General features: G+C 38.2%; 1 protein-coding gene across 2 annotated transcripts in view; it reads left to right on the plus strand.

Moving 5' to 3' along the window:
* The window catches only part of kcnj5 (potassium inwardly rectifying channel subfamily J member 5), a 35910-nt gene extending 31237 nt beyond the window's left edge, over positions 1-4673 (plus strand). For both annotated transcript variants that reach the window (XM_088380822.1, XM_088380821.1), the window contains exon 4: positions 811-4673. In XM_088380822.1, the coding sequence (XP_088236948.1) occupies positions 811-1184 (374 nt within the window). In that variant the 3' untranslated portion in view covers positions 1185-4673. The remainder of the gene's footprint in view (positions 1-810) is intronic.
* The last annotated feature ends 15922 nt before the right edge of the window (positions 4674-20595 follow it).

The following is a 20595-nucleotide window of genomic DNA, read 5'->3' on the forward strand; positions in this document are numbered from 1 at the left end:
AAAGGCAAATATTTGACAAGTTAAAAATACAAACGGGGCCATCGATTTCCAGAGGGAATTGAAAAAGAAAGGTCCATGAGCACCTTCTTGAGCAGCAACAAAAGACACTGCATCAGTCTAAATCAACTGTTCTTCTATTTTTAATCACATGGAATGGACTCACTCTATTTATCAAGGGCAGCAATAGACTGAGCAAATTGTGTTCAGTGTTTTTGGTGAAAGGATTACTCCAGTGACAACCCTTTCACCATTTGAAAAATAAAAGAAACAGTCAGGGAAAATGGAAGCTCACAAAAAGCCAGCTCCAAAACTTGGGTTGGCTATTTACTTCAATGTTACTTCTTAATTTTTCATAAAGCATCAATTGCTACAGTAGTTTTAAAAATGTCACAGAGAGCATTGACAACATAAAAGCATTGAATAACATCCTAAATCCCAGTGGATTATTTGCATAAATGCATAATTATTGCACATTTTAACTTTGTAGGTGTGATCAGTAGAGCACTGAAAAATATTTTGGCTACCTTTCTCAATTGGTAATCTTGCTTACAGGAATATCTAAGTGATTTTGAATATTTAATACAAACAGAATTCCTACAGCTGTGGTTTGACTGATGCATGGCATTTTCTGTATGCAGTTTGAGCTTCCGCAAAAAAAAAAATGAACTGACTTGTCTCTCCCCTTTTCTTTTCATCTGTCTGTGTGTACATGTGTTTATTTTCCTGTCCATTTTGGATGTGTGTGTCTGTTCCTCCGTTCATACCTTTCATGTGTGTGTGGCTGTGTACGGCTGCCTGGACCTGGATTAGGGATGACGTGTCAAGCAAGGAGTTCCTATCTGGACACAGAGGTGCTTTGGGGTTACCGCTTTACCCCAGTTCTCTCCTTGGAGAAAGGCTTCTATGAGGTCGATTACAACAACTTCCACGACGTCTATGAGACCAACACCCCTGCGTGCAGCGCCAAGGAAATGGCGGCGAAGCTTCGGGATGGGCCCCTATTGCCTCAGCTGTCACTGCTGAGCCCAGAACCAAAAATGCACACTTTTGGCCTGTCTGACTTGGACCCACTAAGCCACGATGAGGACAAGGAGGAGAGAGAATCAGGAGGTGACAAAGGAGAGACAAATGGCTCAGCCGCTGCTTTGGAGGAGACGCCCTTTGCTGATGGACTGCCTGGCTGATTAACCATCAGAAAAAAAAACTCACCTGAGGGAACTGGACTGTGTTGTATTTAATTTAGTCAACGGCCATTGCAAGGCTTGGAGAAATAAAACACTGTTCTTCAATCACTGAACCACGCAATACTCCTCTGCAGTACTAGAGTGTCAATCTATAGAATAGATTGCTTTTTAGACACGTACTGTAAGTACCGGCACACATCTATATCTACACTTAAAAGTTGGTGGTACCCATTGTCTTTTTATAATCCAATAATTATACCCAATCACCACTATTGCAGTTTACAGCGGGCCACACAAAGAAGGCATGACAGGACAATATAGCATTGTATTGTTTGAATAGGGTGACAGCTGATAATAACATAGCACACCGCACCCTTAATCTGTCCTCTGACAATCACGAGTCTTGTCACCCAAACCAGAAGTCTCAAGCAAACATGACTTTACATAGAATCCAGACTAAACTGTGAGAGGCGGAAATCTACAGGAGGGCATCCAGACTGCTGGAAAATCAAAACAAGCAGCAGCAGCAGCTCGGCTACCTGTGAGAATTTCTTGCCACGACATCTGCATCTTTTGTGGTAAGATTTGGATTACACTCAACTCAGTGAGTTGATCCCCCACTTCTGAAGCCCTCTCACTGTGAGCTTTGCATCTCTTGCCATAGCATTCGTTTATTATTTTACACTCACTTCATGATTGGCAAACATTTTGTAATACTTAATAGGCCCAGAATCAGATATCCTAGATTGCAACTCCACACGACAATATTCTGTCACAAATATTAAACATAATGCGATTGGTGAACCCAATTGGGGAAAGTAAAGTCACTTTTAACACTCCATTAACCACAGGATGAATGGTCACGGTAATCATCAGATGATTTGGTCTTTGCTGGCTTTGATCAGAAAGGTGAGAATCAGGATTATCACAGAGGATTATCTTTATGTGTGCCCTACTTAAATTGTAAAATTGTATGAGGAAGTTGAACTGAAACATGTAGTCGGGACAGAGTGCACTCTGCTCTTATATGTACAGCTATGCTCTAATTTTAAAGAGTATTGATTCAGACACATGCTACTTTATGATGATGGAAGGAAATACTTTCCGCCATCTCGATCCTTCATTAGGATGGTATACAGTATGTAAGGCTAATAGTTTACTTGTAGGAAACTATACAAAGTGATCCAAATGCAATCTGTACTCAACCAATATGCAGTTATCTTTTCTGAAATTCGTCCTTTGTGTGTAGTTTCATATTCATGTGACTAATTCTCGCACACAGGAAGCTTTGCTCCAAAAGAAACCAGCTTTTACCTCATTCTATGCTCATTTTCAGGGTAATTAGCTGCAGCAGAGGTTGGTGAACGAAGACGCTATTGTGCAACTGATTGATTGGTAGTAAGACGCGGCACTCCACCTACAATTGTGGAGTGTCGATTAATTAAAAGCAGTGGTAAACATAAAATGCACAGCAGTTAACCTGCATTTGGAAGACATGGCAATAAGCCAAGTCGATTATGCCACGACGAGCGTTGTGAGCAAGACCAAGACTGTCTTTGAGGACATGAAACCAAGTCTACACCAAGGCATAGGCTGGCTAAAACCAAGATGGCTTATATTTAAATGTTTGCAGGAAAATGGTGGTCACTCATGGTGTAGTGGTTGATGGGGCCGACTTTCATGCAACCAGTGTGAAATCTAATCGAATGTCTGTGCCTTGCTGATGACCTCCGTGGTCAATCCAATACGGTCTCCTTTTACCCAGTCACTTGCAGTTACAATTGACCCTGAACAGGATAATGTACAAAGCAAATAGATGGATGGTATTTTCAACAGCTGAAAATCAGATAATGTATAATAATCCTGGTTACAGTCATTACATTCAAAAACATTTTATACATTGTATAGGTGGAGCACTGCTCTTCCTGCGGTTTTGGTCTTGAGAATAGAAATCTAGACGCTTATTTTACCCAGTCTGACCCAGCTAAAATGCAATTTATGACTCATAATTGATCTCTAACCCAGTCCTGAGACCAAGATGGTCTCTTAGCGCTACAACACCATTTTGAAATGATCATTATGATAATAAAAACTAATACTGTATTCCACAATACTGCATAAAAGTCTTAGTCCACCATTATTTTTATTATTTTTTTTTCTTTTTTCTATCTGCGTTTATATTAAGAAAACTAAAACAAAAAAGGATTCAACTTTGGAGTATTTGATAAAACTTTGCTGAGAGGAATGCATTGACCAAGGAATAAGCCATACCATTTTAGCAATGATCGAGATCACAGTGAAGTAATTTATGCTATCAGAGGAACCATCCATCCTTATCAAAGCTTCACAAATCACATTGGCACCGCCCATCTTTTTGCCATCCTCAAATAACGATGAAGTAACTTGTCGGTTGACAAACAGATGGATTCTTTTTTTCACCTCTTAACTGAGTGACATTCAAGTCACATTTCGCCTTTATTAAATCTAGTGGTGGCCTTGACTTTTGTGCAGTAATGCAGGAAATGTTATCCCACCTAAAAGCAAGTTGTCTCTTAAATTAATACAATAATGTCCACTTATGACAAACTGTTCAATCCTTCTTCCTGCTGTTGTCAACAAAACAAATTAGATTTACTTATATATTTATGTATTTATTTATTTATGTAAGTACAGTATCGCATTAAGAGGAGATGATGGTAGGTTTGATCAGCGTTGATCAAACTACCTTACAGGCTAATCTTACTGGCTGACGCATGTAGGTACTTGATCGAAATGGCTCTTGATTTTTTTTATTATGGTTTTTTTTTTTTTTTTTTATGAAATGTTCACTGAGTCACCTTGTGAAAAGGAAAGATGTTTATGAAATTGATTATTCATAAGGGAGTCTCCCTGCATAGGCACTTGCCTACAGATGATAATGAGAGTAAAAGGCTTTCTGTCTAATCTCCATCATCCGGGGTATTTGCCTTCTTCATTACGACTCTCACTGGTCCCCACGTATTATTTGAAGTGTTCTTCAACCTTCTCCATTTTCAGCCTCCACTTGTTTCCCAAACTGCCCTTTGTCTTCTGTTTAATGGCCCTTGCGAGCGGTTTTGGAAGCAGACATGTGCTTCCAAGTGGGCCATGGCGGACAGTAGTTAATTGACTTGCATGAGGTGACTCCTACGTTCTCTACTTCTAAATACATTAAATACAGTGATACGAATACAGGGTATTTTTTAGGCATGCAAATGATAAAATTTCTACAATGTGATATAAAGACATTTTAATAAAACTGTCATTGACAAAATTATAAATCCCTAATTATTTAAAATGCTCAATTGTCTTGTTTCAAAGATGCTTTGATATATTTATTTTCACCGCATCTAACTATGTATCCCATTTGCTAAACAATAGGTTTGTTGTTAGAGAGCCATCATCGTTCATTGCAGGAATGTCATCTGTTTTATGTGTTCTCTCGGGAATAAACATACTACAGCCAAAAGAACAGAACGTGTTCTTGTGAATGTGTTCACGCATGAACGAGCGGGGTAGCATTATTTGCGTGTGATTTCTTTTCGGTGCAGATAACTAAACAAGGAAAAGTAATGACCTCAGTTCAGAAGAGTGTGACGTTTCACTTTGCTGTAACAAATCGACAAAGCAGCGGTTTTAATATATACATAGATACGTGAAAAGTGGATTAGTTGTGCTTGGAACAATAAAAATAAGTATATATTATCAGTACAGCACATCATGTGTACTGAAGCTCGAGGCAAAAGACTCATACAGGTTTTTAAGGAGCCCTTTTGAGATAAGAGTCATCAATAGGTATCTTGCAGCTAGTGCAAGAGGCTCACGTTCTTTCATATTAAACATCACAAAAGAACGACTCAAAATGCATAATACTCATAAAATTGTATGCTTACAGAGCACTGAACTAACAGGACTAGTAATCATTATTTTACTCAGTCACACAACCTCTGGTGGTCCAAATAGCATGGCACTGAAACATTCTGGATCAAAGTGCTTGAACAGCGTCAAATTCTTTCAGCTTTGGATGACTCCAACTACTTTATGGTGAATTCCAGTATTTTTTTCCTTTCTCGTTGCCTTTCTTTAAAAGATGAAAATGTCAAAAAATCACAGTACACCTATACATACAGACTTCATCATTTGATGCTGGCTCAAATACACCCTAGTGAGGCTTGCTATGATATGCTAATTTTGACAGTTCAGTCCAAATTTGTGGAACATGGTCGATTTCAAAATGACAGTTTTAAATTCTCTGTGTGCTATTGTGTTTCAATTTGTTTTTACTGACATGAAGAACAGTGGATACACTTCAGCAGGAGCATTTTCTGAAAACGGTCTGATGGATTCTCAAGGATTAAATAGGGAATGCAAAATGCAGCATGATCACTGAGTCAGGTTTGTGCATGACAGCAAATACAAAAAAAAAGTGTAATGCTGCCAAAGAACTATCACCTAGCGACAAGACACACAGGAAACACTACGCAAGGCAGATTTAACGAGCACATTACAGTAGTAAGAACAGGAACATGATGTTACATTCACGCGAGAAGGTGTAGGGGATGACTAGTCCAAATTCACAGAATCGCTGCAGAGTGCTGTCAAGGCTATTTTTGTCGGAGCTATTAAATTTTGGAACTCTGAATGTCAGCGCCTGATTCAAAATTGAATAATGTGCAAGATGATGAATAAATGTATGAGTAAATGTATAAGTAAATGTAAAAGTTGGGCTTGTACAGGACGATTGCATGTGTGCATGTTAGTGTGCAAGAGAGAGAGAGAGAGAGAGAGAAGCCAGGCACAGAGATACATACTGTAGAACCTCTGAGATGAAACATAAGTATTGGACGACCTTCACATCTCCCAATTTTATCCATTTGAAAAAAAATATAGATAATTAAAAAAAAAAGAATTCTGGAGTGACACTGTACTGTAAAAACCTTATTAACTGTACGGACAATTTCTTAGTAACGTAATGACATTCCTGTCATGCAAGTAGTAAAAAGTAAACCACTGATAATATTTAAAAACCAAGTTTCACCAAAACAAGTTTTGATATGAAGATGGAGATTTATGTCATTTTATTAATATTCTGACATATCAAAATGAAGTGAAGCACTGCGAACAGTAACAACACTGCGTCTCACAACACTTAGTTACTGAAATGAGGTTTTCTCATGTCCTGTGCTGATACTGGAGCTTGTGTAACATAACACTTGATCGAGGGGCATGCACACAAATTTTGTTTCAACTTTTTGTTGTTTACTCCTAAAGCAGTGTACATCCATTTAAATGTTCTGTACAATCAATTATCCAATCATCTAATCATACTAATTTAACCTTATTAAAGAGCAGTGAGTAATGACTATAGTGACACAGTCTGTATATGTTGCTCATATAGGAAGACAGATTGTAGTTAGCAACGAACTTTAAGAAGAAGGTTTTGAGTTTGAGACTGTTAACTTAGGCCATTTGGTCATTTGCGCTTTCAGACGATGATACCAACACTAATAGACTGTAAATACTTTTCAAAAGAAAAAATAGTAATTCTCTATTTGTAATAGTTTTGAAATCTAACCAGTTTGAGCAAATATTAGGTTCATCATTTCACTGTGTGATCTCAATAAATTGTCACCTCGGCACCATGTTTGCATACATTTAAAAAACTGCTATGCTGAATTATTTTCTATTGAATAAAATAAAACACTCGTTTGTCTACAGTGTAATATTTAAGAAACTCATTACATTATCCCGAAAGCAAGCAGAAAAATGACCAAGATTATTAAAGCAGGCCAATTCCTTGCGGCACAGCAAACTACTAGCTATTGTTCTTTCCATGGCTCGTTAATACACTTCCTCTGCTTCGCCTTTAAATAATGCATGGCTAACAATTGCAGTCATAATGAAAGGAGCCACATAGAAAGAGAGCATTTGCAGAAAAATCCTTTGTGGAAGATTTGGGGCTAGTTTTTATGTCTCTTTGCACATCAAAGCCAATTCAAATTCAGAAGAATGAAAAAAAATACCGCTCTTGAGAATCAGCGATGTTCATGTTGCGTAGACATTGTACCATCTGAAACATTGATATCTATTTCAGCAAGATGTCTCATTGACAACAGCAGGGTTTCCCATACTCAAGGTCTGGACCCAAAATACGATTTCCTGTTGTATTGTAATGCCAAATTGTGTGTTGGTATCAAAAATCTGGGACATCATTTCTTGGCATTTACAACCATCCAAATTTCCATCATGAGCTAAGAAAGTCAAGTAGAACTTGTACCACTTTTCTACCTTATCTTTCGTCTCATATACGGCTACATTTAGCATCCTCATGCGTGCACCATATCATCCCCTTTATGTCTCCTGTGAGTTTCCTGGAAAGAATGATCTCTGCACCATCTGCAACAAAATGCAATAAGTTTTGGGAATCCAGTGATTGTATGTATGAAACCTTCAGAAACAGCCGGCCACCCAAACAATCAGTCGATGCAGTAAGATCACACAATTCGGCTACAACAATCAAAGGGAAGAACTCAGAAAAACAAGCGGAGCTCGTAATGCCCAGTATTGCAACATGTAATATCTTCACCAAAATGGAAGACTGAACACAGATCACACAGTGTGCGGTCATGGGTCGTGAGAGTCGTGAGTAAAAAGCTTACAAGGAAATGAAACCTTTGCTTTCATCATGGCTGCAAAACAGATTGTTGCCTTTTATGACAATTTCTATCCTCTCAGAGTGCCTCTATCCTAAATATCAGCTGCTAGGAAGCACACATGAAAAGAAAATCATTGCCGAATTCAGAGATTTTCCAAAAGGCTGGTCAAGTCCAATTGGGATTTTTTCTGGTAAAAAAAAACAGAGTTGACCTGTAAACATCTCTTGTAAACATCCAAAAACATGAATAAGTAAACATGTTGGAATGGCTATGGAAGCATATATACATTCTAAGGTGACTTTGATTGCAGTCCACTTTTTTCTGTGATTGTTCTACAAGCCTGTCATCACATTCCAGTGAAAAGCATTTTCTATTCATTTTAGCATGGCAGCAGCATCCAATTTGGGTATTGTGCAAAATGTCGCTTGTGGATGATGAATCACATCACGTCTAAAAAATCATGTTCGTCTGGAGGTCTATTCCAGTATAATAAGGAAGTCAGATGACCTCATATTACAGGTCCAAAATATTGCTAAACCAAACCTGACAGACTTCACAGAACCCATATTTAAGAAATGAGCGCTACTCGCAGTATCAGTAAGAGTTACATAACCCAGTGAGGCCACCCATTTGCTGCCAATTTGCTTTGTCAAACCCAAGCAGTGATCTTCTTTTTTTTTTTTTTTTTTTTTTAATGGGTGGGCATGGTGCATTCTTTTGTATAAATGTTTCACAATGGCCGTGCTTGATACGTAACACTGGCTATTGCAACAGACAAAGCTCCAATGTAATAATGAATATCAAGAAATGTAAACAAGTTCCACGCGTGGGCAAACAGTGAGCAACCACTTTGAAGAGCAACCACCACATTAACATCTGTTAGGTACAAAATGTCATTTTTTGGAACTGACTGTTTCACATTATTACCTCTTTAAATTCTTATTGAGACACTTTGTTTTTCAATACTCTTGAGTGTGCACAACAGGATATGTCTTTAAAAGTATATTAGAAATGCACAGTGCGTCTCACTCATCTACTTAGATTTGATTCATTGTATCAATTTAAGCTCTCTGTCTTTATAGATGGATAACAGAATAGCTTTTAAATGAATTAACGCTACACTAAGGGAGCAATCATAAAACCAAATAAATATACACTTTGACTACCAGCCATTCCTGTTTCTTACCCAAACAGTGCAACAAGGGAAACACAATGGTTTTGATGTGGTGGACTTGATCCTACTTGAGAGTCTTTGAGGTATGTAGGAGAAAGTGAGCAAGAATTTGTGTGAGATGTGCAAGATCTCATCAATGATAGAGATAAATCAATAGCTCCACACAAGCTCCAAATGAAGTCATCTCTTTACTTTGACTGGGAGCTCCGTGAGAGAGACAACCTTTGTTCTAAGAGCATTTCCATCCTACAGCTTTAGCTATTATTGCCATTTCTAAAAGCCTGCGCGTACAGATTGACTTTATTTGAGGTCAATCAGAGACACATTTCTTTTGTTTAAAAAAAATGAAACTGTTATTGTGCTGCCACTGTATAATAATTTGTGTTTCGATTTACTGTTTTCACTGTCTTTTTGGTTGTCCCATTAGTTTGTGTATAATCAACATTGTATTGTATTGTAAATTAAAAAGTAGAAATTGATTGGAGAATTTGAAGATAGTCACAAGGTTACCTTAAAACTTTTTGAAATGATTTGGGGTGAAATCTCTCTCTCTCGCTTGAGGGAAATTTGGTCATCCCCTAATGTGCCATATTTATCTTTGGAATGCTCCATCCTGCTCTCTTTCCACCCATTTCTCCTGCCCATTGAGTAGGTAACCCTTCTGACTCCTCTCTTTCTCCCACGCACCAAAACAACACTAGAATAGGAAAGAGTGCTGTCCGGTGCTCACCTACCTGTGGATGACTCATTTGTTTTAGAAGAGGCATATATATAGTATTAAAAAAAAAATTATGAGAATTGTCTATCCATATCAACATGTTCATGCTGAGCCAATATATTGATTAAATGAATGTTTATTAGAGTTTTCTGAAGAATAGGGGGGTTTGTAAAAAATGTTGTGAACCTCTTGAGACATCGTTGGAAAAAAATCAGAGCACCGCCAGTTGAATCTGCTGAATAAAAGAAGTGAGACTGAATTTGTTAGCACAAGTACAAATATTTAACCCCAATGAGCTTGGCGGTTCTGGGGAAATATCAAATATGTGTTAAGTGAATTATACTAATTTTTTTGTTGCTGGGCATGACTCCTTTAGTCTATGGCATTTACATTTCAACTCTTCAAGCATAAGACTGCAAACCTTTATGACTCGTATTTATTATTGGATCAAGCACTTGTCGGTTCACATGCACTCACAGCGGGCCTGGAACATTGCGTCTCACTCCCTTTATGCAAACTATACCGGTGAGTCTCTGAGACTTTTTTGGGAGGGAAGTCCCAGCAGATTTGTGCATCTTCAATACGTGCTTCCTCATCACTGCATGTCCTCCCTCCAGCCAAGCTTGTTTTGCCTGTGACCTTTCAGCACATTCCCCTGGCATCCCTGCAGCCTGCAGTCATTTGCAGTTTGCTCCGTCACAAGCAGCATAGTAAACGTTTCTAAATGGGCTCGTAAACTACCACGTCGGCCACGTCGGTGTCACGTTTGATTTATTTTTACAACATACCGTATGCATCGTTGTTGTCACAATGATTAGATTCTAAAAGGAACAATCCAACATCACTTACAGGCCCTTTTCTGTGGATTCATTTGTTTGCCCTTCAGCTTCGGAAGATGGGCTATATTTAGACAAAAGATGTATGCTAATGAGCTTCTGGAAGGCATATCTGACAGCTTCTAACACACGAACTGCCAAGTCCATCATCTTTACCCCAAATTTTGTATTTTCTCCTCCTCACATTATTGTGATTTTATTGTAGAAATACTAAAAGCAGTGCATAACAGAGTTTCTCACATTTTTTAGGTGTCAAAGTGCATCTCTATTGGACAATGATAATAGGCCCCCAGAGAAATAAACCTCTCTTGCAAAACTTATCTCTTGTGGAGATAAGAAATAAGTTCCATCAGTATCGTGTTACCAAGTTCAATAGAATTCATTGATCGGGCTGTTAAATCTCTTGATGCTCATTTCTTGTCGGGATGAGGCCGCGATGAGTTTGCCTGTTTTATCTAAAATGAACAGATACCATATTCAGGCAGTTAAATCAGTTAATATGTGATATTTATAGGCGAAGAAAATGGAGGGTTGGGGCGAGGGGTGGAAAGCATTCATTTTTGCCGTTAAAAGCTGAAATGAAGCCAGGTTGGTTGAAAAAACACAGAGGGATGTGCTCACTGTTTTTAATTAGAATTTAATTTCCAAAATCCATGAAAGTTATTTTTAGAGCCTGGAAATCACTTATCTGTAAGCATCAGGATTAGTTTGAGAAAATTAATCTTGGGAAGAATCACATATTTCATGCACGCATTTACTCATGAGGACAAAAATATCCAAAGTGGAACCTCCAAAGTGGAACACGATAAATTTTGGGAGTGTGGTTAAATACTGTTTTAGTACACGTTCCAAGGTAAAACTGTTGCCTACATAAAAAATCTATTAATTTACATTGAATCATTCCTAAAAAGCAATTAGTTTAAAATGGTCTCTCCACATTTAAGGGGAAAATTGAACAAATGCGATTTAAATTAATGGTGTCGTAATGCATTCTTGGTCTGTCTCTCTTGGTAAATTATTGCTAATCCTCATGTTAGTGAGTCATGCTATAAAAGCTACTGTTGCCTTTTAGTGAGGACTCATTAAGTAGCATGTTTGGCCAGTTTGCTTGTCATTTGAGATTTTTTTTAATAGTGCCAGCCATAAACTAATTATTGATACATTCTCTTAGAGCATAACCATAAGCTTTATTAGTGCAATTTGCAATGCTGAATATCAAACGTGATGGGCAAAATGAGTGCTAAATACATCTTTAGAAACCAAATGAGCAGACATTTTCTTGGCTTTCCAGCCCAATTAATGCATGTGGTCTGATCACAGCATGCAGGTGCAAGTGTTTCCAGAGTATATGTATCAGCCCTCATGTTACCTGCCAGCCACTTTTAGCTGATCATCTGGATTTTCTGGCATAAACTAGGCATTTATTAGCATCACACTAGAATAGTGACAGGCTGTAAAATCACCTTTATCCCCACCACCTTTTCTCCTCTTAATGCATTCAATGAAGAAAACAAAGCTTGACTAAAAAGTATTAGTATAGAACTTTCTTCTCCAGTGATAACTTTCCAGACAACTTAACTAAACAGATAAAAGCAGTGAAGGACTCTGAACTGTTTAAATTGTTAAAGAACTAGATGGAAGTATAACTAATTATGCATGTTCTATAGCTACTCCTCACTAGGGTCCAAATTAATTAATATTTGGATGAATAATAGCAAAAAGAGCATAAATATTTTTGAAAATCTTACAAAAAAACGGTAAGTATAGCACGACCTTTCTTGTGCTGTTACAAATATTTTTACTTACAAAGACACGGAAAGAAATTGTGTGTGCGTGTGCGTGTGCGTGTGTGTGTGTGCGTGCGTGCGTGCATGTGTGTGTGTGTGTGTGTGTGCAATTGGACGTGTGCGCACAAGGCCTCAGCTGCAAAGGGTCTTTAATTAGAAATGAATGACCTCCTTTGGGATATTCTTGCAATGGCCGAGAATGGATGTCTGTTTTCCACTAAAATATATTCAACAAGTGTAAGCAAATTTTGTCTCTTCATTGGCAGGTATGTGAGATCATTCAAGGCCAAATTCATCACCATGGAGACCGTGTGTTTGTTGTTCACTTTAGCCTGCTGTCGTTTTAGAAAATATTCCATGATTTAGGGCAAGAACAACGCTATTTTACAAGTGTGTACCGTTCACGTCATTCTGAAAACGTCACCAGCAGGCAGATGTGAAGGGAGCTGTCAGCCATCTGCTCAGTGTCACAATCATCAGCAAAATGTCATGTGACTTGAGAAGCTTGCAACGACAGCGGGTAACGCGGCAGGCGTCATGTTGAAGCGGCAAGATTAACGCTTTGAAGACAGTAAACAACAGAACTGTGCACAAGTGCACAGCGGTGTTTTTGCCTGGATTTAATAGAAAAGATATTCATAAAATTGAATATGTGCATGATGTTATGGAGCCAATACATGCTAGTAAACTCAGATTTATTAATGCAGGCCCAAACATCACCATTCTCTTAAAATGCTTTTTTTTTTATTGTCAAGCAGAGTTTTAAGCGAATTACGCACACCGATTGATAATCTAGAATTTGGGGGTTAGCATTGAGTTAAAAGACTTTTTGAGACAAAGTGACATAGTTTGGCTCAACATTTTAGTGTCTAAATTTATAATGTTATATATAACAGTATAATGTTCAAATATATAATTTGCAATCCTGCTTTGCTTTATGTCTAAATTGCACAATAAACATAAATTTAGTTGCGTGACAAATAACCATCTTGAAGAAACTACACCCCGCACCCAAGGATACTCATTCAGGATAATTTTTTTAGAGAGATCGGACAATCCGACCTTTGGTGACTTTGATTGGAAAATTGTAAAAAATACTCATAGAGTCATATTATCAGTATGAGTTTACTTCTCTTTAGTAGTTTGGGAAACCCTTGTCACAATCTGTCTCCGTTCGTTTCCTTGTTTTAATGTTGCCATGGTTTCCTGTTCGCGTCACCCCCTCCCCTCCTGCGTCTGCTCACAATCAAGTTAATTGCCGTCACCTACCTCGCGTTACCTGTCTTGTATTTAAGTCCTGTCTGCGTGTCACTTCCTGTCGGATTGTTCTCGTCTCATGTCTTCTTGTTTCTAGTTTCCAGTCTGTTCTGTTCCAGTCTTGTCCCAAGACAATACTCTAGTCTATCTTTTGAGTTCTTCATTAAACCCTGGTCCAAGCTGCATTTGGTCGCCCACTCCAATCACTTCATGGTCACCCTACTCCGTACATCCTCCGATAGCAAAATCTGCATAGAGCCTTCTTCAAGGTATTTAGTAAACTTATTCTGACATATTGACTTTCGCATACTGTAGATAGCTGGAGCTTCAGTACAAACAAGTGTTATTTGAATGTCATCACGTTGCTAAGGTCTGGAAGACCTGATCGGTCACCCTTGGATGAAAGAAAATTGGTAGGAATGTTCAAGAATGACACAAGAACCCCCAAAGCTCAAGGCTGTCATGAATTTGAAACTGCAGGAACATCAGTTTCACCATACACAGTGAAGCGTGTTTTAATACTCCATAGACTGAGTGCCAATCTAGAGGCACGCCTGCTCTGAAATTGACACATTCAATCTTAACTTAAATTTGCAGATGCCCACATGGACAAGCCAAATGCCTCTTGAACAAATGGCATTTTAATGGGCAGGTTGGACAAAATTGTGCTATTTGAGCTGAATGACAAAAAAAAAAGATGTAAATGTAATTTCTCTTTCCAACCAAGCTGACAGAAAAATGCCCGTCTCTTTTTTTTAAGATAGATTTTCCAACAGATTCAGTCATATGCAAACAGATGGCCATTTATATGGTAGGCACAACATTACAGGATGTTTGAAATAACCCCATCGCCATATGTAATGTACTGAAATTGCATATTGCAGCTTTTGAGTGAATGCATTTCAAGTAGCAGGATGCAAAATCTAACAGTTTCTTGTAATTTTAACAAGAGGCTCTCATTTGCAAGATAGCATAAACTCAAGCTTCCTTGCATTAAACCCCACTGTGTCTGTCTGTGTGTATTTGCGTGTGGGCGACAGACGTGTGCGTTTACATAAACGTCTTTGTCCATGCTAATTAATTGGAACAGGAACCAAGGGAGAGTAGCTCTCCAGCTGCTACTCCCTGCTTCTGTACCCCAGGGTTAACTTGCTCCTCGGAGACCAATACACTTGCATTGTGCCACTCATGCACACATTCATGAACACACACACACACACACACACACACACACACACACACGGAGAGAGAACGTGAGAGATGGTGTCAGCGGGGAGCGCTTAAGACGGATGGAGGCAAAAGTCCAAAAAAAGTCCAAAGTGACATTTGCAGCTCTTGGTAGTGCACTCGACTTGCTGTCAGAGTCTAATTGCAAAAACAGGACCGCAGGTTACGACTAACGCTGCGTGGTGATGAATACAAAACTGCACAGGACACTCGCTGTGCACATCTCATAAGTACACTTTAAACTTACTTGCAGCGCAAGATAACCAACTGGACAGAATTACATTCAATAATACCCGGCAGCACATTCCATTTTGCTGTTGCTGTTATTTTACTTTACAAATTAACTTTTTATAGCTTGGCGGTTTTTGGTTGCTCACCAAAACGGCAGCACCAATTGATGATTTAAAATGTGACCTGTCATCAATGCATGTTGCAAACTAGTTTCTAGCTTGGCAGTTAAGATGATTTTCGTGTGGAGCGTGCAATGAACATTTCAGTAGACTGACATGAGGTCACGCAGCAATGTTGAGTGCACCCATATTTATCTTATGCAGTTCCTTTTATTTTGGTTGTACCTTGTACAACTAAAGGACATCCAATAATAGATGTGTCACATACCACATTTGCTGTATTTTTTTTTATAATTTCCAGTACATCCTTTTGTTGCTGCTCACTACTACAGATCAAGCTTTGTAGTATTTTGTCCTCAAAATCGTTCACTACCATAAAATAGTGTTCCTAAGTTACCGTGTCATGTGATGTATTGCTTCCAGTCATGTATAGGTTCATGGAATATATCCCCACTCCATCTCATTATAGATCCCCTGGAACATACAGTATTTCAAGTTGCAGCCATGGGGTTTCTTTTTGAATTGCCGATATAGAAAGCAATGTTGGTTTAAAGGTTTTATAAAACGTATATAGATTTAATTTCCTTCTCTGTTGTATTGGTATTATCGCCACAGACCAGTTTTAGCATAGCTATTCAAAATCCTTAATCTGTTTCACTTTCTGCTTGCTTTTCTCAATAGGATTAAATGCATATACCGAAGGTTTGTCATGTGTTTTTTTAAGTACATGGAGAAGAATAGATGACTTGTCCAAGGTAAAACGTGTGCGGCCTTCAGCTAATCATATTTCCCTCGACTTCTACCTCTCGTTTGGCATAGCGGATTAGGAGCTCAGATCGTGATACTCAATCCTGTTATTTTAAAACAAAATGCTACAGAGCTGCATTGATTTTGTGGGCTTGCATTCATTTCTGTGCCTTTAAGGGAGCACAATCAAAACATCCCAGAATGCATCACGTAGATGAGCGCCACTGCTTTTAATGACAGCGTCATCTATCATAACCATTTACGTAGGTGATCAAAGAGCTTGAAGCGTTCATCATTTGGAAAATTCCAGGCTTTTGCTGTAGTGGGCGTCGCCTTGGCCAAAGTCAACCAGTGAAAATCAAGTGAAAAATACAACTAAGACAGAATACAGTGGAACCTCTACAGAAGAATGCCAACCGAGTCATGGAAAAATACTGTAAGTCTTTCAAGTCAAATTAAAAATTAAAAAGGTGAACAGACACTAGGCCTGGTATTGAATAAGAATCAGATGAGTGAGCACCTAAAGGATTTCACAATCTTGTTTTTGCTTTTTCTTGAGCTTTTTGTACAGTCAGGTTGAAATAGTATTGATGCAACAAAGAGGAAATGCGTGACCGTAACCTCAAAACCAGACATAAAAGTCAGGTTAAGGTCAAAGGTGTCTTATGTAATTTCAGCCGCGTTGTCTTGCTTATAAAATCAGTGATCATTATTTTTTTCACTTAAGTGTGCTTAATAATATTGATGATATTTAATATTAATATTTCTCACCAACTAAGGCATGTGAATATGAGAACATTTCCTAAGTTAGATAAAATCCTTAAAATCCTACTTGAGGATTGTTATCTAAAAAATGAATAGTTTAAACACTAACTGGAATTGATGAGAACATTTAGTATCACTATTCATTGTAGGTTACCATTTAATTCCTCTCGAGGTGGCTTCAGTTTAATTTGAACACTTCTATTAGTATTCAGAACATTTCTCCTCTTGGCTTCACGAGCCTATAGTGCAGTGGTGCTTAACCTTGTTGGAGGTACCGAACCCCACCAGTTTCATATGCGCATTCACTGAACCCCTCTTTAGCAATTTTTTTTTTTTTCAAGGCATACATGTATTTTACTGGTGCACAAAATGAGCTGTGCATGATCAGCACCTTGTTCAAAGAACAAAACCAACACAATGCATGAACTCACAACAAATTACATAGCTGCAAATCACTGCGACTTCTACTGTTGCCTTTGCGAGACCAGTTCAGATATGCGTCATCACAAATTTACACGATAAATCAGGCTCTGCCGAACCCCTGAGACCGACTCACTCAATCAAGTGTTCAATTGTACCCAGGTTAAGAACCACTTGCTATAGTGTCCTCTTGGAAATATAAAATTGTAACTCAGCAATACCCACATGCTGAAAAGTACCATAATATTTCGAGATTGAGACACATCCGTGTTCTGATTATACTGTACTTCTTGAGACTTGGAGGATGAACAGGTAATCCATACGTGTGGTACATACTTGTTGGTCCTTAGTTCTGTGAGGGAATTGTCAAAACTACTACATTATTATTACGATATATCCTATAGATTGTAACATTAATATTGTATAGAAAGTACGAATTTCGCAACCCCTAGGTAATGACAAATAAGTATACATTTTTGACAAATTAAAAAAATATATATGTTCTACTACCCCCAATCCCAGATGAGGATTTTTTGTGCGAAAAAGTTCTATTCTTGAGAAATTATGGTAGTTACAGACGACTCTCATCCCCTTCTATTTTTGTAGCTATTTTGACTGATGCATTCGAGGCCTTGTGAATTTAGATTTGTTTTGCCTTATACTACTTTGCAATGCAGTGTCATTACCTATAGAACAATGTACAAGTCTCTGTCCTGGCTGCTCAGTTCAAAATGGTGCTATAAAAATAAGCAGATGTGATAGGTTACATGCATGTAATAGTGGTTAACTTTCCTTTACACTAAAAGCTGTAAAGTTCATTCAATTCTCCTATCTACGTGATCAACCTGATAAGAGATTTTTTTTTTTTTTTTTTGGCCACAAGCGGATATCTGCAAAAAATAATTGAAAGCATTATGAAACCACGCTCAAGTGGTTCCATTGTTGGATTTTCATTATTCAAGGCTCAGTGTTACAAGCAGACGAGGAAGAAGAGAGCACGTGGGAGGGTATTTGCACACTGAGAGCAGGTTGACAGGTACAAAAATCCTACAGCTTCCTTCGGTAAAATCCTCGACTAGATATTAAAAAGCGGACACTGTTATGTAAGGGAAGGAACGCGAGTCAACGAGGACAAGTTCACAATATTTTAGTGTGATTTTTTTTTGTGTGTGTGTATTGCAATAACAGTAAAATTGACCACATCTGTTATCACTCAATACCAAGCATTTTATTTACAGTCAACATGAGCGAATGAGTTATTTGTGTCGACAAATGTGGAGAGAAGAACAATAGTCTGGCTGCCTGAAGACAATTTGATAGTGGCAACAGTAACATTATTACCGTTCTTAAAATGAAATAAAATAATTTGGATTCATTTTTATTAAGTATTTTACTTTTTATTAAGGTGCAAAAATTGCTACAAATGTGTCTTGCTTGTCGGAGTTAGCCTTAACATGATTTGATCTGATCAGTCAATTAGACAATAAAAAAAATCATTGTCATGAGAACGAATTTGACCATTGCTAATATAATTTATTAGCCCAACACTATTGATTCTGCAGTCCTTAGTCAGATTAGACTGACAGGGCAGCGCATAGCTGAAATCTGATTGGACAAATAAATGTCCCCTTTCTGCACATTACTGTAAGCATTGCAACTAAGTGAATCCCTACAAAATGAAGAAATTGACAGTTAAGAATAAACAAGCAATTTAATAGAACAAATGTATGTAGTATGTTCGTCTTAACTGGGTTTGGCTATTTACCAACTTTGGTTTGCAATCAGTCCAAGGCATAGCTCACCTCTCGCCCCAAAAGTCAAATATAAGTCCAATAGAAAATGGATGGATGGAAGTTCAAAACTGATGATTAGCAAGAATGTGATGTTTCAACAGGTGGTATTTGGACTGTCTCTGCTGCATGATGGAAGGTTGAGAGTTTTTAATGTCACAATTAACAACAGATGGAATAAACAACCAGAAGGCAGATTTTGTTTTGGTTCATAGGGTGTACTGACATCTAGTGACAAAAAAGCAACCAGCAAACTTCACTTTCGCTAAACCCGGACTGTGCCACTTTTGTCGTTGTACAACTGCACTGTTGCATCATACTGTCTCATAGCTCTTGATCCTTTCACGCAGCTAAATCACGTCAAATATCTCAGGAATTATCTATTGGACTAATGTCACCAACATAAACCATAAAGCTAAAAACAAAATAAAACTTAAATGAAGTAAAAGAACTCACCTCTTGACGATACCTAAGAAAGGGAAGCAAAAGGTGTTTGCACAGTGATAATCTCCCTTAGTTTATAAAATACACTATTGAATTGCTGGAAAGCATTGTGCTATTGAATTGTATTTATTAACAGAGCCTTCCCAGTGTTACAATATGTTCCTTTCCAAGTCGGAAGGTGATCATCATACTTTTCACCTTTGAAACCACTGTGACTCTTCTGTGGTGTCAGCTGAGCGAAAGCAACTGGCCCAACATACAGCTCGTCATGCAATTCTAAAAACAAACAAAATTGTGGAAATTTGTAAAAAGCCTTAACATTTGCAACCAAAGTTGCATCATTTCTCATGGCATTTTAAGGATAAAATAAAATAAAGTAAAATAACATTGAGGCCTGAATGTTAGTTCATATTCAGTGTGGGTGTTGCAGTTAAACAACCCTGACCAAACAGTAAGTTGGATGGCTTGTATTTTCTGGTGCTGAGTAACATGTTCCATTTTTATACCAGTATCCTTTTTAGATCCTGAGGTTTTGGCACTTTTCACCAGTGGAGCAAAACCTGGTGTCTGAGCCGGTGTGCTAACACTTGGTCTTTTGTTCGTGCACACACGTGAGCTGCTTTGCCATGTCAGAGGGTACAAAAGTATATCAAGTAGTGGCTGCTTGTGTTGTTTAAGGAACAATACAGTACACACGTGTGCTGGATGTGGGCACAAGCAGGTGGACTGGTGCCCGCAGTCAGCATTGGTTCCATAGTGTGTGCACATGGCAGCCACAGCTCTGCTTATTATTCCTGACAACATGCTGCTGCATCATCTCAAACAGTGCTATGACTAACATTGAGAATATGTCTGTGTCTGACATTCAGCCGCCAAGAAATACTCACGCATATTTGTGGAATTAGCTGTTTTTTTTTCACTTGTCGCCACGTTTTTACTTTTTTCCTCAGGCCTGAATCACACTGGTTCAAGTTCAGGCGAAATCGTAGAGAATCCCATACATATGCATTATATAGACTCACCACAAACACAAAGTGAAATATTTCATTCTTTTACACATTCGAATTTTGAGGATTATATTTAACGAATATCCCATTTATACACATTATCTTGATACATTTGAATGCTAATTAAGAAACAGAATTTGTATGCGACCTTTCGAAATTAGCGATATTTCATAGGGTGGCAACCAAGTTCACTCAAGGCTCTGTTCACTCCCACA

This window comes from Syngnathus floridae, chromosome 7 (assembly GCF_059516105.1).
Source record: "Syngnathus floridae isolate MCC-2025c chromosome 7, RoL_Sflo_1.0, whole genome shotgun sequence".
Lineage (NCBI taxonomy): Eukaryota > Metazoa > Chordata > Actinopteri > Syngnathiformes > Syngnathidae > Syngnathus > Syngnathus floridae.